The following is a 17,870-nucleotide window of genomic DNA, read 5'->3' on the forward strand; positions in this document are numbered from 1 at the left end:
TTCTGTTTTTCTCTGATAAATATTTAAATTCTGATGATTTTCTGAATCGACGACGTGCCTTTCCAGAGGGTTGAAGAATATTTAGCCAAAAATTAAACCACTTTTTCGGTAAAATTTGATGGATAGACTTTAATAATTTTACAACCTGGTGGAAGAAAAACTGAGACAAAAAGACAAGAAGAAGAAAAAGCCGACTCCCGTGCTGGTGATGTTTTTTCTGATTGTCCTGCTATCGTCTCTTCCGTCCTCAGGTTTTCCTCCGTGAGTCTCTGGAGCTTCGGCTGGAGAAGCAGAGGGAGGTGGAGGTCCTGAAGGCCGCCATGATCATCCAGGCTCACGTCATGGGATACATGGCCAGGTACGACTCACAACTCACCTCAGAGACCTTCTTAAAGCCAGTTTAAATGTTCACGCTGACCCCCAGACTGTCGATGAAAACTTCAGGCCTGACACCTTAAACCTGCACTCTGTCTCTCGGCCAGCAGGGGGCGACTCTTCTGGAGGCAAAAAGAAATCGGATCATCTAGAAAGATCAATACATGAAGTTCTACCATCATACTATCAATATTTTCAGAGTTACAGGCCCTTGAAGGATGGGTTCAAATTGCAGTTCTGATAAATAAATTTTACCATTTTGGATAATCTGAGTAATTTTTAACAGTTTTTTTGACTCCTTTTCATCAAATTTAAAGTAATTTTGGACGGATTTTTAAAAAGATTGGACGAATTTATTCCATTCAAATGATTTTTTGAGTAATTTTTGACCATTTTTGTGTAAATTTCAATGATTATCAGGTAATTTTGTGTAGTTTTAAATCATTTTGAGCAATTTTTAGTTTGATTTTGGGCCATTTTTGAAGAATTTTGTTCTGTTTTGTGTTTGTCATTTTAAACATCCAAGGTGCTGAAGGTTTTGAATATTTTCAGCTTCGGGCCCTCAAAGGGGCGTTTCGAACCTTTTCTGAGCCTCAGAACTTCATCAGTCCAGCAGATAGAACCATGACATTTAGGAGGAAGAACACATCTGAGTTCTGCTAAAAACTGACTCCAGAGCAGTTTAAATCCATCCAGGTGTCACAGTCTGAATCCAGTAGAAGTTTGAGTGGATATGGATCATTATTGTGTCATTTTGAACCATTTTTGAATAATTTTGGACAAATATTTTGAGTCGTTTTTTACAGGTTTTTATTTTGAGAAAGTTTCTGATAATTCACCAGAGAAAACTTTTAAAAGTTCATTGTAGGTAAACTGTTTTGTTGGTAGGTGTTTGGTCACAACTATTAGAGATGATGGAAGAAGAAACCAGGATCATCTAATAGACTCAGCTCACTCTGTGTTAAAGCTGTTTTCTAACGTAGGAATTGTGACTTGATGTGAACCTTTTCTCAGTGAGTTTAGGCTCTCCATCAGTGGTTTCAAGATACTCATTTAGTAGATTATGGTTCCATTTACAGCTAAACAGATCATAAAGCAGGACGCCATAACAAAACAAATGGCTACGTCCATCTTTTACATTTAGTCTCTGAGTTGTGTTCCTATCTGTTGACAGGAAGCAGTACAGGAAGCTGCTGCAGTGCATTGTGGTCATTCAGAAGAACTACCGAGCTTTCTACTGGAGAAGGAAGTTCCTGCTGCTCCGTTGGGCGGCGCTCACCTTCCAGAAACGTCTGCGAGGACAGCTGGCCCGCCGGGCCTTCAGCCAGCTGCTGGAGGACCGGAGGAGGAGGGAGGAGGAGCAGGAGGAGCTCCGCAGAAGGCTGGAGGAGGAGCAGGAGGAGCTCCGCAGAAGGCTGGAGGAGGAGCAGGAGGAGCTCCGCAGAAGACTGGAGGAGGAGATGGAGAGGTGGGTCAGAATCTTTAAGGGTGCTTTCACACCTGTTAGTCCGTTAGAGTGGTTCGTTTGGACCCAAAAGTTGTTACAATGTTGCTAATTTCAACTGGTTCGGTTCGCATTCACACCAGTGTTTTCGCAGTTGAACCAACTACGATGAATGTTATATCTCCCCCCAGTCGTTTGGCGGCGCTGTTCACAAAAATAATGACGTAGGTGAACGCTGATTGGCACAGCATGTGAAGAGGGAAAAATCCCAGAAGAAAACAACAGGCTGTGTTTATTCCATGGATCGAGGTTTATTCGTAAACAATGAACTATGCTCTCCTGTTCCTTCTTGTTGCCATATAGTCGTATCATTGCTTTATGCAGCAAGCACAAATACTGCTGTTGTTCCAGCATGAAGCTCGCATTCAGTACGAGAACATTACACAGTCATTTTCGGCACGGAGAAGATGCATTGCAAGACGTTATCGTTATCCCAAAATTCCCCGTGCAGGTTGCTACGGAAGCTCCCGTAGACCAAAACGTCTGCTGCGCCACCAGGAGTGAACTGAACTGGAGTTCACATAGAGTCTCGGTCCGGTTCTTTAGTCCGCACCAAAAACATCTGGTCTGCTTTCACACCAGCCCAAACGAACCGTACTTGCTGGCGTTGCGGACTCCAGTCCGCTTTAAGCGGACCAAAAGGCGTATGTGTGAAAGCACCCTTAATCAGCAGCTGGAGGAAGTCTCACCTGAAGCTCCTGAAAACTCCTTCTGTGGTTCTACAGCTCCATTTCGTCAAACTGTCCAAGAACATGTGTTGCTGCATATGTTGTTATTGAGAGTTTACTTGTTTGTTATTCAGAACCCAAAAGGAATCCTGTAAAATATTTTGGCAAAGTTCTGAAAATTATATGTTTTTAAACCTGGAAATTTTTGTATTTTCACCCTCAAAAGCACCGTGAAGCCATTTTAGTGGTTTAATATCACCAGAAATAAAACTGCAACAACTGTGAAAATTGCTTCCAGCATATCATAATGATTCCATGACTCCAAAAGAGAACAAATATTTAATTATTGGTTCTTGAAACTGTCAAACCAAAGTAGTATAGTGTCCCCATAGAGTTCCTGTAAGTGTGTATATATATGGATGGATCCATATTTCTACTAAAATCCAGTCTTTAGTCGACATTTCACCAACTTTTGAGGCTCCAACATCAGTAGAATGTGATGTGTTAAAGTTGGACCAGACAAGGACAGTTTCCGTTTGCTATTTTGACAGCTACATCTTAATCCACAAAAACTCATGAACTTTCTTCTATTTTTTAGGGCAATAATGAAACATTTTGGTGTATTTGCTGTAGGATTGAGTTTTTCCTGTTTTGACGGATGGTGTATATTTTCTTTGTGAACTCTACCCATCATATTCTAGATGGTTTTGTTGTGTTTTCATGCTGAAGTCTTTAAGGTTTTGGTGCTTTATGTTTCTGTCTGTGTGTTCATTCAGCTGATGTCTTCTGTGTTTTTACAGGGAGAGACGGAGGCTGGAGGAAGAGAGACTCTCCAGAGAGGTACGATGAAGCTCATTACCGAAGGGCTAATTTAAAAACAGTGGAGTATTGTCCCATTTTACTGAGGAGCTCAGTCTCTGTGGGCGTATTTGAACAGATTATGTTATTACTGTACAGAAGACAGCCACCACTGTTACTTGTGTTGTTCTAATCTTTACAAGGCACTGATCACTGGGTCATATCTGTGTTTTCCTGTCATCAGGTTGAGGAGGCCAGAAGACTGGAGGAGCTGCATCGAGCTGAGGAACTCGTTTCTCTGGTTTTGTCTGAACCTACAGTAGCGGCCTCGACGTTGCCGGACGCTCTGGAGGAGCTGGAGTCGGCTGAAGCCTCTGAGGAGGCCTCAGAGCCGGAGGAGGCCATCCGTCCTCACGAGGCATCTCAGGTGGAGGAGATCCTTCGACTGGAGCGGGAGATCCAGGCGCTGCAGAGGCAGAAGGAGCGTCAGGAGCTCTCTCTGACCGAGGCCTCCCTGAACCGCCTGCAGCTCCTCCGTGACCAGGAGCTTCGGCGGCTGGAGGACGAGGCCTGCAAGGCGGCGCAGCAGTTCCTCGAGTCTCTGAACTTTGACGAGATCGACGAGTGCGTGAGGAACATCGAGAGCTCCCTGGGAGTAGGCGAAGGCGACGACAAGAAGGAGAACGGACGGAGGAGAGGCAACGATGAAGAGGAGGTGGATGAAGGCTTTGGCGCAGATGACGACGCCTTCAAGGACTCGCCGAACCCAAGCGAACACGGCCACTCAGACGGCCAGCGGACGAGCGGCATCAGAACCAGCGACGACTCGTCTGAAGAAGACCCGTACGCCAACGACGGCGTGATCCCGCCGCTGCCACCCACCAGTCTGCTCAACCAGCCGCTGCCTGCTCCTCCAGGGCCCCTGGCCTGCCACAGCACCTCCTCCAGTGGGGACTCAGCCTACTGCCACCCCCAGGCTTCATCCGAGGCCCAGTCCGACGACCTGGTGGAGCTGATTCCGCCTGATGAGGATTCAGACTACGACCAGGACGACTACGACGAGGGCGCCATCGTTTCCAGCGGCAGCGTGGCCTTCTCCAACCCTCGCAGTGGCCAGTGGTCTCCGGACTACCGCGGCTCCGTGGGAACCTACAACAGCTCTGGAGCTTATCGCTTCAGCTCAGAGGGGGCTCAGTCATCGGTGAGTTGGATCTTATTCACTCACTGCTGTTCTCACTGACTTGAAAAATCTACAAAATAGGTCAAAATTGTCCACAATAACTCAAGATCCATCCAAAATTTGTGAAAACTGTCCAAAAACAGTCAAAATCTGTCCAAAATTACTTGAAACATGCCAAACATTTCAGTTCCCGACAAATCAGGATGTGAGTAACAACTGAAACCTGCTCACTTTCCTCTCTTTGCACTGATCTCGATGTCTGTATTTGGGCTCCTCAGTTCGTACCTTGTTGATACTTGGACTTTTTTTCATTCTTGAGAGCGCTTCACTTTCATCCATCCTTCTTCCATTCTGAAACATCATCAAGAACGGAAAAAAAGTTCTGTTGCCTCTACCGAAGCTCTCATAATTATTGCATGTATAATACCAAAAAGACACATTATCGTATGTTCACAATTTAAGATTTAATAAAAGAGAAACATAATTGCAGAATAACCCTATAGGTATTCCACTACGAAATTAGTGTCAGACTCAGTCAGGCAAACCTTGTTCATCATGTCTGACATGGAATTTCTGCTTCTTTGGTTCCAGTTTGAGGACAGCGAGGACGACTTCGACAGGTTCGACACAGACGACGAGCTTTCCTATCGCCGGGATTCCGTGTACAGCTGCGTGACGCTTCCTTACTTCCACAGCTTCCTCTTCATCAAAGGTAAGTTACAGTAGTGGCACTTCCCGGAGAAACCAAACGGTTGTCACCTTCAAAGGTAGTTTTTACCTTTCTCAAAACTTTCTCAGTTTTTGACCTATTGACCAAATCTATTAGAATGTCTTCACCATGGATCCAAATGGAAAAGAATTGACATAGAACCTGAAAAAAATCTGACTGTGAGAAGGAGCTGTAGTACCACTAATCATGGCTGCAGGTATAGAAGGAGTTGTAGTACCACTAATTGTCAAAACCAAACTTTTGTGATCTTCTAGTTTTAAGAAGATCTGCAACTTTGGCAGGGTATCACTTGGATCGATTTCAAAGATGAATCTTTGTATTTATTTATTTTTGTTGCCAGCGGGAACATTTTTCTGCAGTAAGATGTGTCGTAAAAGTTGGATATCCATCCTCACATCAAACTTTGCCCCTCAGCTGATTTCATGCATCTTGCAGCATTTGAAATCTAATCCGTCGGCAGTCGCAGCCCTCCTCTTGTCTTCAGAGATTTATTTGTACCTAAAAGAGTGAAACCTTCAGTACAGACCCTTGTATGTTCCCCTCCAGGTGGTCTGATGAACACGTGGAAGCGGCGCTGGTGCGTTCTGAAGGACGAGACTTTCCTGTGGTTCCGGGCCAAACAGGAGGCGCTGAAGCAGGGCTGGCTGCACAAGAAGGGCGGAGGTTCGTCCACGCTGTCCCGACGCAACTGGAAGCGCCGCTGGTTTGTTCTGAGGCAGAGCAAACTCATGTACTTCGAGAATGACGGCGAGGACAAGATGAAGGGGGTTCTGGACATACACAGCGCCAAGTAAGCACAAGGGAGCATCATTTAGAGGGGACTTACTGATGTGCAGTAGTATTAATAGAAAAAGCGGTGGGAATCAATGGAAGTTCATTGTACTCAGATGTTGGAAAAGCTTGATATTCAATGAAATTATGTCCTGGTGATGATTTAGAAAACTATTGTTCCACTGAGGAGAAGTAAAAAGACATACGGGGAAAAATCTGGGGTGACTCCATTTTCTATATTCACAGAGGATCAGTGACTGTTTAACATCTTTGTGATCCGCAGAGAAATCATCGATAACACCGGTAAGGAGAATGGAATCGACATCGTGATGCCAGAGAGGACCTACCATCTGATCGCAGAGTCTGCAGAAGACGCCAGGTGAGCGGTGTTTCTCTGACAGATTGTACTAAAGTAGACAATAGAGGTGATCACATCCATGTCAAATGATTCTCAATGTTACCACCTCTTAATAATTGCATTATTTTCCTCTTCTGAATGATCAACATCAAAGACTTTAGAAAGACTATATGGAAAATTCAGGTCCTAATGCAACAAAAGTAAATCCAGTGAGTCCATCTGTGATTCCAATAAGCATAACTGCATAAATGTGGAGCTAAAATGTGCTGTGAACAGCAGAACTTTCTCAGTTTTGGACCTATTGGCCATATCTATTAGCATGTCTTCATCATGGCTCCAAATGGAAAAGAATTAATACAGAAGCTGAAAAAAATCTGACTGTGAGACTTCACAAAGATTGAAAAGGATCCAGGAAGATCAACTAAAATCAGTGAACCACAGTGTCAGGAGTAATCAGGAGGTACAGAAGGAGTCATTGTAGCACTATTCAGAAGGTCTAGAAGGAGTCATAGTACCACTAATCAGGAGGTATAGAAGGAGTCATAGTTCCACTAATCAGGAGGTCTAGAAGGAGTCATAGTACCACTAATCAGGAGGTATAGAAGGAGTCATAGTTCCACTAATCAGGAGGTCTAGAAGGAGTCATAGTTCCACTAATCAGGAGGTATAGAAGGAGTCATAGTTCCACTGATCAGGAGGTCAAGAAGGAGTCATAGTTCCACTAATCAGGAGGTCTAGAAGGAGTCATAGTTCCACTAATCAGGAGGTATAGAAGGAGTCACAGTACCACTAATCAGGAGGTCTAGAAGGAGTCATAGTTCCACTAATCAGGAGGTCTAGAAGGAGTCATAGTTCCACTAATCAGGAGGTCTAGAAGGAGTCATAGTTCCACTGATCAGGAGGTCTAGAAGGAGTCATAGTTCCACTAATCAGGAGGTCTAGAAGGAGTCATAGTTCCACTAATCAGGAGGTATAGAAGGAGTCACAGTACCACTAATCAGGAGGTCTAAAAGGAGTCATAATTCCACTAATCAGGAGGTCTAGAAGGAGTCATAGTTCCACTGATCAGGAGGTCTAGAAGGAGCCATAGTTCCACTAATCAGGAGGTCCAGAAGGAGTCATAGTTCCACTAATCAGGAGGTCTAGAAGGAGTCATAGTTCCACTAATCAGGAGGTCTAGAAGGAGTCATAGTTCCACTAATCAGGAGGTCTAGAAGGAGTCATAGTTCCACTAATCAGGAGGTCTAGAAGGAGTCATAGTTCCACTAATCAGGAGGTCTAGAAGGAGTCATAGTACCACTAATCAGGAGGTATAGAAAGAGTCACAGTACCACTAATCAGGAGGTCTAGAAGGAGTCATAGTTCCACTGATCAGGAGATCTAGAAGGAGTCATAGTTCCACTAATCAGGAGGTCTAGAAGGAGTCATAGTTCCACTAATCAGGAGGTCTAGAAGGAGTCACAGTACCACTAATCAGGAGGTCTAGAAGGAGTCATAGTTCCACTAATCAGGAGGTCTAGAAGGAGTCATAGTACCACTAATCAGGAGGTCTAGAAGGAGTCATAGTTCCACTAATCAGGAGGTCTAGAAGGAGTCATAGTTCCACTGATCAGGAGATCTAGAAGGAGTCATAGTTCCACTAATCAGGAGGTCTAGAAGGAGTCATAGTTCCACTAATCAGGAGGTCTAGAAGGAGTCATAGTTCCACTAATCAGGAGGTCTAGAAGGAGTCATAGTTCCACTAATCAGGAGGTCTAGAAGGAGTCATAGTTCCACTAATCAGGAGGTCTAGAAGGAGTCATAGTACCACTAATCAGGAGGTATAGAAAGAGTCACAGTACCACTAATCAGGAGGTCTAGAAGGAGTCATAGTTCCACTAATCAGGAGGTCTAGAAGGAGTCATAGTTCCACTAATCAGGAGGTCTAGAAGGAGTCATAGTTCCACTGATCAGGAGATCTAGAAGGAGTCATAGTTCCACTAATCAGAGGTCTAGAAGGAGTCATAGTTCCACTAATCAGGAGGTCTAGAAGGAGTCATAGTTCCACTAATCAGAGCTTCTAAAATGACTCCACAGACAAGGAACTACTTTCACCATCAAGCTGTAAAAACAGATGGCAGCTGCTTTGGACTTGGTTCAGGGTTTATCGATGGAAACCAGAGTTAGTGTGAAGCTCAGACAGAACAACAACTTGTGTATCGTCCTGGTGATGATGATGATGATGATGATGATGATGATGATGACGACGATGGTATCTCCATGGCTACAGTCAGTGGTTCAGCGTGCTGAGTCAGGTCCACGCCTCCACCGAGCAGGAGATCAGGGAGATGCACGACGAGCAGGCAAACCCTCAGAACGCCGTGGTGAGTACTGAGATGGAGCAAAGCACTCTGGGAAGTGGAGTTGTCTTCAAAAGTCAGCCGTCAGAATTTGTTCTTGTGATTTTGTTTCAGATGTGAACAGTTGATCTGATTCATTAGGTGTGTCATCCAGGTCATGGATGACATATTTAATGTATCAGATAAACTCTCCAGTGAAATTCTACGTCTTTATTCTTACCCCCAACTCACATGAACTGAGGTGTGAATGGTGGTGAAACCGCCTGAGGAGGGCTGGCTGCACAAGAAGTGAACATTTTTTGAATATTTTTAGTAATTTTTGAGTCATTTTGTGGTAATTTTTTGCATCTACGTGGGGATTTTACAGCATTATTCAGTAATGTATCTGCATTCAGCTGTTCTGTGTCCATTTGATGGTCATTTTATGCCATTTGCACTATTTTTAGACCATGTCTTTGTCTTTTCAGCCACATTGCATCATTTTACACTCATTTCATGTCTCTTTATCTCCTTTTAGTGTTTTTGCATCGCGTTTTGCATCATTTCAGTCATTTTACATCTTTTTCTAGTGACTTGTGACTAATTTTGCTGCTTATTCTGGTGATTTTGTGTCTCCTATGTGTCTGTTTTAGTCATTTTACTTTTCTTTTGAGTCATTTTGTGTTGGATGTCAGGGCTGCATTATAAGTAGGAGGACTGGGCACCACTTATCAGGTACTTACAATGCAGTCCTAGCGTCCCTCCCCAGGCAGTTTTACCACCATTCACATATTGACTTGTGCGAGTTGAGGGTGAAGATAAACACCTGGGATTCCTCACCGGTTCAAGCATCAAACATGTTGCAGCTTTCATCATTGAGTGTTTGTGATAATTGGCTTCTACAAGGTCAAACTCATTATCTGACCTTCTGTCTCTTCAGGGGACGCTGGATGTGGGGATGATCGATTCAGTTTGCGCCTCCGATAATCCGGAGAGGTGAGGACCGCCATCCAACATGAGCCTCGTTTGAGTGGATTTTCTTCACACCAGTCAGATAAAAGCTATCAGTGTTATAGATGAATGAATTCTGCGTTTAGCGTCGTGCAACTTTATTTGACATCCCTAAAACTTGCAGCTTGTTTTGTTTTTCATCTGTGGTATCTAGTTCTTTCAGGTTTACCACAAATAACAGCAAAAAAAAGATCTGCAGAGCTGCAAAGTTTAGCCAAATATTTTACAGTTCAATGTCCATCATGTCAAAGCTCAGAAATAGTTTTTAGCCTCAATCTGACATCAAAACATTCAGAGTCTGTTCTTGTTCGTGATCCATTTCAGAAAGTTTTTTGTTTCTATTCCACTAAAACAAACCACAAACATCAACTGTTATGTTGGCATCATAGAGCTTTATTGTCTCTATATCAAACAGTACAATATAATTTGTTTTGCAACACCTTAAAAACAAAGACTATACATACCTTCCACACACCTCTATCCACATTCAATGACCAGCAAAGCTTCAAAACACAATATGAACATGAGCACTGTCTGAAACATTGCCCCAGAATGACCACAGTGAGTGCACTCATAGTGTCTGAGCCTTCATTAATGCGTTTCTGCTCCATCGAAGGCCGAACTCCTTCGTTATGATCACGGCCAACCGAGTGCTGCACTGCAACGCTGACACCCCCGAGGAGATGCACCACTGGATCACTCTGCTGCAGCGCTCCAAAGGAGACACTCGAGTCGATGGACAGGAGTTCATCATCCGAGGTGAGAGAGGAATTACTCACTGACGGCAGATAAAAGCTCATCTAACATAATCTGGATTAAAATGATATGTTACAGCCGCTAGATGCAGATCAGGCATGAAAGAAGCCGGACAAGAACTACAAAAAGCACTCTAAGGCAAAAAATAAAGATATAATAAAGACAAGACTTGTAAGAGAATAGTGTGATTTCTTCTAGTTGATCTAGAAGTGGTATGAAGAGAATTTTTTGTCTTTTTGTTGTTGGGTTATATGTGAGCAAAAAGATGATTGATCATGAGTCATGTATAACGAAGTCCCAAACACAGGATAGGAATGAGTCAGTTTGTTGAAAAGTGTCCCGGTAATTTTTTTAAAGATCTGTAGGATTGCACATGTGGCATTACATTAGTGACATTCTGAATCCCCAAACCCAGATCTCCACTGAACACCTTTCACTTGACAGACTGCACAAAGAAAAGTGGTCCTATTATCCCACTAGAACTTGTTTTATCTTATCCAAGTTGTTTTCTGATGACCAGGTCCTTGCTGGTGTTGTATCTGCTTGCTTTGGATAAACCGTGGCTAAATGAAACTGTAGAACTGTAGGATGTTATTTCATGGGTTTGGACGGCTAAATGTGATTCCCGTGTTCCCACCAGGCTGGCTGCACAAAGAGATGAAGAACAGCACCAAGGCCTCCCTGAAGCTGAAGAAGCGCTGGTTCCTGCTCACCCACAACTCTCTGGACTACTACAAGAGCTCAGAGCGCAACGCCCTGAAGCTGGGAACGCTGGTGCTGAACAGCCTCTGCTCGGTGGTCCAGCCAGACGAGAAGGTCTTCAAGGAGACCGGTAAGAAAGAGGAAGCATCAGGGTGGTGCAGCGGTAGCAGGCGTACCGTCGTCTAACGCCGCTCGTTGTCTCTGCAGGTTACTGGAACGTGATCGTGTACGGACGGAAGCACTCATACCGCCTCTACTGTAAGCTGCTGAACGAAGCCACGCGATGGGCCAACTCCATCCAGAACGTCATCGACACCAAAGCTCCCATCGACACGCCGACACAGCAGCTCATCCAGGACATCAAGGTAGGAGGCTTCTGCCAGAGCTGCATCACAACAACCTGGGCAGCCTTAATGATTTCTTATTATAGAGACATGTGCAATACTGTTAGAGGAATCTGTGAAATACCTGAACTTCCACATGTAGAAGATTCTTTAGATTTGGGGTCCTTATTGAAACCCTTGGGTTTATCATTATACTTTCTTCATCACTCCCCACTGTTGGATTATTAAAAGTTTATTTTATTTTATCTCATCTCATCTTATCTCATCTCCTCTTATCATATCTACTCGTATTTCATCTCATCTTATCTCATCTCATCTAATTTCATCTTTTTATATCTTATTTTATCATATCTCATCACATTGCATCTCATCTTATTGTATTTCATCTCATATCTCGTCTCATCTTATTATATGTTATTTAATCATCTCATCACATTGCATCTCATCTTATTGTATCTCATCTTATTGTATTTCATCTCATCCAATCTCATCTCATCTTATATGTTGTTTAATCATATCTCATCATATTTCATCTCATCTTATATGTTGTTTAATCATATCTCATCTCATCTTATTATATGTTATTTAATCATCTCATCATATTTCATCTCATCTTATCGTATCTTATTTTATTGTATTTCATCTCAATTAATTTCATCCTATCTCATCTCATCTCATCTTATTTAACGTATCTCACCTCATTTCATCTCATCTTGTCATATCTTATCTCATCTTACTCATGTCGATGTGATGTGGATGTTTTAATGCAGAAGACGGGGATTCTAGACGCAGCTGGATTTAGTTTTACTCTAAAAAAATTAAGTTTTTCTATTTGCTTTGTGCTCCAGATGGAGTTCTAAAGACGTCGGAGCTCGTTCCAAAGCATCAGTTAACTGTCTGATCTCTTCCCTCTGCAGGAGAACTGCCTGAACTCGGAGGTTGTGGAGCAGATCTACAAGAGGAACCCCATCCTCCGCTACAGCCACCACCCGCTGCATTCACCGCTTCTGCCGCTGCCCTACGGAGACATCCACATCACCGGTGAGACTTCTGGAACTGTTATTCAGAGAGTTTGCCGGGTTTCCTTCCAAGAAGCAGAACGCAGTAAATGGTGCCGCTTTGTTTAACCAATTTATTGCAAACTGGGAATTTTAAATGGTGGTTATTGCATTTCTGAACTCTAAAATGGAGATACTTCTAGTCGTGGTTGTGTATGTTGGGGCATGTGTTGTTCCTGAGCCCGGTAATCTGTTTGTTACATAGTGTGCTCATAAATTCACTTCTGTAGCTCCTTCCTGACCTAAACTCCACTAACCTCTTCTCCGCTCAGCTCCGAGGAGTCGAAGCTACACGACCCTACAGGACGAAGCCCTGAAGGTGTTCAGCTCCCTGCAGCACCTGGAGGGCGTGGCCGACCCGGTTCCCATCATCCAGGGCGTCCTGCAGACCGGACAAGAGCTCAAGCCGCTACGCGATGAGCTCTACTGCCAGCTGATCAAGCAAACCATGCGACCACCGCAACCCGGCAGCCCCGGAAACCTCTGCAGCTGGAAAATCCTGGCCTGCATGTCCTGCACCTTCATCCCCACCAGAAGCATCCTCAGATACCTCAAGTTCCACCTGAAGAGGTGAGCGCTGGATATCCACAGGTGGAAGTGGACAGCTTGTGTCTTTGTCATGTTTTTTACTCAGCGTGTTCTTTCCCCACAGGACTCGCGAGCTCTTCCCCGGCTCAGAGATGGACCGATACGCCGCCTTTGCCGCCGACTCCTTAAGGAAGACTCGAACCCGGGAGAACGTGCCGTCGCAGGAGGAGATCCGTTCCATCGTGGCTCGACAGGAGATGAGCACCACGGTCCACTGCCACGGAGGAGGCTCCTGCAAGATCACCATCAACTCCCACACCACGGCAGGAGAGGTGGGTTCCAGCACAACCAATCTGAAGACCACGAGTTTGGTCATCATTTTTATTTTGTTTTGTTGGTAGAACTTTTAGATTCTAATTTTTGGTGTTCTCATTTTAAATTCTAAGCTTTTAGCCCAGTCATCTGATCTGCAGTTTTAGAAAATTTAAGCCTTCTGTGTGTTGTTCTTGGCCTCAGGTTGTGGAGAAACTGATCCGTGGTTTGGCCATGGAGGACAGCAGGAACATGTTCGCTCTGTTTGAACACAACGCCGCCGCTGAGAAAGCCATCGAGAGCCGCACGGTGGTGGCCGATGTGCTCGCCAAGTTTGAAAAGTAAGTGTCGCTGCATCTGAAGCGAAGGTTTGTTTTTTATCTTTGTTAACACCCTCGCTCTGCTCTGCAGGCTTTCAGCGAGCCCCGACGAACACAACACCGGATGGAAGTTTTACTTCAAACTCTACTGCTTCCTGGACACGGACAACGTTCCCAAAGACAGCGTGGAGTTCGCCTTCATGTTCGAACAGGTGAGACAGCTGACAGTGAAGAGGAAAAAAAACTTTATTAATCCTGAAGGAAATTGTTGTTCCAGACATTGCTCAGAAAAAAAACAGTAACGTACAGCTGTCCTCATCAGTTTACTGGCAAAATGTGTGAAATGGTGTCCTTTCTTTGTTTTAAAAAATGTTTAATCATGGAAAAACTTTTCTTTCATTTCGGGTTAGCTGTCAGACAAAGTTAGTTAACATCATCATTCATGTTTTCATTAAAGAAGGGTTCATATCCTATAAATTCTGCCAGCATATGTAAACTTATGAGCACAACTATAAGCAGTGGATACAGTGAATAAAAGTAGAAGGCAAAAGTGTAAAAGAACAATTCATTACTGAAGTAAAATAAATTAAAGCTGCAAGCAGCGTTGGTCGGGTCTTTGCATCCTTGCTGGTCAGCGAATTCAAGCATGTCCAGCAGGTGGTGCTGCGGCTGAGAGTCTATTTCGGTCTATGGATGTGATGAGGGCTGGACTCTGATCCCACATGTAAAGTTTGAGTCAGATTGGAGCATGTATAGGCTATATGTGCAGCACTTCCTGTTTCATGGCAAACATCCAAAATGGCTGCATTCCGCTGGTCACCATTTCCACACCCTCTGACTTTTGTGGAGCATTTTATCACTCATACCTGCTCTACATCCTGACCAAATTTCAGTAAACTCCTGGTTTTCAAGAGGCTCATTGCAACGTTGGTGCTCGGACCCGAATTAAAACAAGGTTGTTGCTAGAGGTACGGACCCGTACCCGTAGCCTGTGGACTACGGATACGGCACTTGCCATTTGCCAATCAGATACGCGAGATCTGGTCACGTGACTCCCGGTAGACGCTGGCTGTACGGACCCGTAGCATCGATACGACAGGTACGGACCCTAAACCTGACCCTAACACTAACCCTAACCTTAACCTTTGCTTACCTTTCAACAGTTTGCAGTGGTTAGCAGCTTCTTGACTCGCGAGACTCGCGTATGGGTCCGTATCTGTCTGGCAAATGGAAAGTGCCGTACCCGTAGCCTGTGGGCTATGGATACGGACCCGTATCCGTAGACACTACCTTAAAACAAGACCAGAGTAAAAGCAGATTTAAATTTAAGATGTTTTCATAATTGTTCTTTACTTGTTTCTAAGATGGTTGAACACCAACCAGCAGGGGTCGCAGCTGAGAGAATAAACTTACAATTGTCCTTAAGAACAAACTACATTTCTTCTTCTTGGCTTTTGGCTTCACCGGCTGCTTTAAACCTCCAGCGTCTGTTTTGCAGCTCTGTAAACTGGAGAGTTTATTTTTAACCAGCAGAATAAAAGGAAAATATCAGTTTCATTGTCTACATATTTGAATAAGTCAAAAATCCAACCTTCTACAGTTCAGTTTCGCTGAGTCTGCAGGTTTCTTCTTGTTTGTCACGATTAGTTTTCATTCAGATGCTGAACCAGCAGTCTGTGATTTCCCAGAAGTCTTTGTGTCGTTGTATTTTTATATTCCTTGTATTTGTTGTTCTGGATATAAAAGCAGCACCGTGCAGCGCTCTGCAATGAAGTGTCTCTGATCAACAGAGGCCTTTATTTTTACGGGTTTAACCAGAACTTTTCCCTCCTCAGGCCCATGAAGCAGTGATCCGTGGCCAGTATCCAGCCCCTGAGGAGACTCTCCAGTTCCTGGCTGCTCTGAGGCTTCAGTACCTGCTGGGCGATCACAGCTCCCAGGCCACCGTCCCTGAAATCTCCCAGGTGTTCCCCATGGCGCGATTGCGGGCCCGGGTGCACAATTCGGCCAAGACGTTTGCCCCGGGCGCCGGCGGCTCGATTGCCGAGCGCTCGGGGACGTCAGAGAGGAAACGCTCGAGCTTCCTGGAGGGAACGCTGAGGCGGAGCTTCAGGAGCGGATCGCTCAGCCGCCAGAAGCTGGAGGAGGAGAACAGCCTGGAGGCCTGGATGAGGGAGGAGGTGGCGGCGGTCCGAACCAGCGTGATGGACAAGTGGAAGAAGCTGCAGGGGATGAACCAGGAGCAGGCCATGGTCAAGTACATGGCGCTGGTGAAGGAGTGGCAGGGATATGGATCCACGCTGTTCAACGTCGAGGTAACGGAAGATGTTAGTCTGAATGTCACGTCTGTTAGATCTGTAAGAAAACTATGAGGGGGTTAGAAGCAGAGTGGTCTAACCAACAAAACATTTAAGTTTTATACAGTTTCTGTAATATTTTCTAGTCTAAATTTTAGCGTCAGAGTGGTCTAACCCACAACCTAAGTACAGCGTTACAGTGGAATGTTAAACCATTCTGGAAAACTTTGAACCCATTTTTCTCCAAAACTAGAGAAAGTGCATCAGACCGCTCTGCTTCCAAACCCTTATTGTCCAAACTGCTTCAGAAATTATCCAAAATTATTAAAAATGACAGAAAAATTTCCAGAAATGATCTAAAATTTTTCGGAATTCCATGAAAATAGTCTAAAATGAGAAAATGGTCCAGAATCAGTCAGAATTTCTCTCAAATGATTAAAAATGATCCAGAATGAGTGACAATTTGAGAATGATGATAAATTTGTCCAAGATGGTTTAAAAATCATCCAAAGTGGCTGTAAAGTTGTCTAAAATGGCTTTAGAATGATCCAAAATTGCAGAAAATTTGTCCAGAATAACACAAAAATTGTCAGAAATGACAAAAATCTTCCCAAAATGACACAAAATTGACCAAAATTACTTAAATCTGAATTTTTTGTAGTTTCTGTAATATTTTATGGTCTAGATTTTAGTGTCAGTGATCTAATCCACAACCCAAATATAACGTTACAGTGGAATATTAGACCATTCTGGAAAACACTAAACTTTAAACCCATTTTTATCCAAAACTACAGAAAGTGCATCAGACCTCTCTGCTTCCAAACCTTTATTGTTCAAAATGCTTCAGAAATTATCCAGAATTACAGAAAATTTGCCAGAATTGATATAAAATGACGAAAATTTGTTCAGTGACTGGAAAATTATCCAAAATGTGTCAAAATGTGTCTAAAATGATTTAAAATTATCCAGAATGAATGAAAATTTTCAGAATGACACTAAATTTGTTCATGATGCTTTAAAAAAAAAACAACATCCAAAATGACTTAAAATGAAAATTGAAATTTGTCTAGAATTACACAAAAGTTCTCAGAAAGGACAAAAATCTTTCCACAGTGACCCAAAAATTGACCAAAATTACTTAAATCCATTCAGAATAAAATAAAACTGACTAAAAATGACTGAAAACTTGTAGAATGACAGTCCATCTCCATGACTTGTGCTCTGGGTTTCTGTATTTCCAGTGTCGGGACGGAGCGTTTCCCTCGGAGCTGTGGCTGGGCGTGAGCCGGGAGGCCATATCGGTGTACAAGCGAGGGGAGCTGTGGCCTCTGGAGGTTTTCCCGTACGAACAGATCCTCTCGTTCGGAGCTCCTCTGCCCAACGCTTACAAGATCGCTGTGGAGGGCCGAGAGCTGGTCTTCGAAACCCAGATGGTTCGTACAGAAATACTCGGTCCAGACTGTTGGTTTCGTGATGTGGAATTAAATGCTGTGAATTCTGACATTCGGTTTCAGCTGGGGACAGATTTTATAGAATAGCTAGCTCAACCCTTCCTTATTTGATATTTTTAAAATATTTTCAAACATTCTATGATCATATTTATTTTAGATTTGGTCTCAAATCAGATGAGACCAGCGTACACAACATGTTTTAGCATTTTGTATGTGGAAGTAGAATGTCCTCCAGATCTGGAACGTCCCATTATCTTGATGCTGCAGAGTTCATAAACTCATCTCCATCACATTGAACAGTAAGAGGCTCCATCTGGTGGTGTAACCAGAAACTACAGCAAACATTTTCTGACATACAGGTCCCTTGTTTTCTCCCTGATCCATTCATG

General features: G+C 43.7%; 1 protein-coding gene across 1 annotated transcript in view; it reads left to right on the forward strand.

Annotated features, from left to right (window-relative positions):
- The window catches only part of myo10 (myosin X), a 126,295-nt gene that overhangs the window by 104,744 nt on the left and 3,681 nt on the right, over positions 1 to 17,870 (forward strand). Inside the window, exons 22-40 of the mRNA XM_051953911.1 lie at positions 252 to 358; positions 1,550 to 1,843; positions 3,348 to 3,387; positions 3,590 to 4,546; positions 5,117 to 5,237; positions 5,802 to 6,045; positions 6,310 to 6,405; positions 8,654 to 8,747; positions 9,643 to 9,698; positions 10,330 to 10,472; positions 11,110 to 11,301; positions 11,379 to 11,536; positions 12,433 to 12,556; positions 12,846 to 13,143; positions 13,226 to 13,433; positions 13,618 to 13,754; positions 13,825 to 13,945; positions 15,569 to 16,048; positions 17,272 to 17,463. Of these exons, the coding sequence (XP_051809871.1) occupies positions 252 to 358; positions 1,550 to 1,843; positions 3,348 to 3,387; positions 3,590 to 4,546; positions 5,117 to 5,237; positions 5,802 to 6,045; positions 6,310 to 6,405; positions 8,654 to 8,747; positions 9,643 to 9,698; positions 10,330 to 10,472; positions 11,110 to 11,301; positions 11,379 to 11,536; positions 12,433 to 12,556; positions 12,846 to 13,143; positions 13,226 to 13,433; positions 13,618 to 13,754; positions 13,825 to 13,945; positions 15,569 to 16,048; positions 17,272 to 17,463 (4,062 nt within the window). The remainder of the gene's footprint in view (positions 1 to 251; positions 359 to 1,549; positions 1,844 to 3,347; positions 3,388 to 3,589; positions 4,547 to 5,116; positions 5,238 to 5,801; positions 6,046 to 6,309; positions 6,406 to 8,653; positions 8,748 to 9,642; positions 9,699 to 10,329; positions 10,473 to 11,109; positions 11,302 to 11,378; positions 11,537 to 12,432; positions 12,557 to 12,845; positions 13,144 to 13,225; positions 13,434 to 13,617; positions 13,755 to 13,824; positions 13,946 to 15,568; positions 16,049 to 17,271; positions 17,464 to 17,870) is intronic.

The sequence above is a fragment of the Acanthochromis polyacanthus genome, chromosome 9 (genome assembly GCF_021347895.1).
Source record: "Acanthochromis polyacanthus isolate Apoly-LR-REF ecotype Palm Island chromosome 9, KAUST_Apoly_ChrSc, whole genome shotgun sequence".
NCBI lineage: Eukaryota > Metazoa > Chordata > Actinopteri > Pomacentridae > Acanthochromis > Acanthochromis polyacanthus.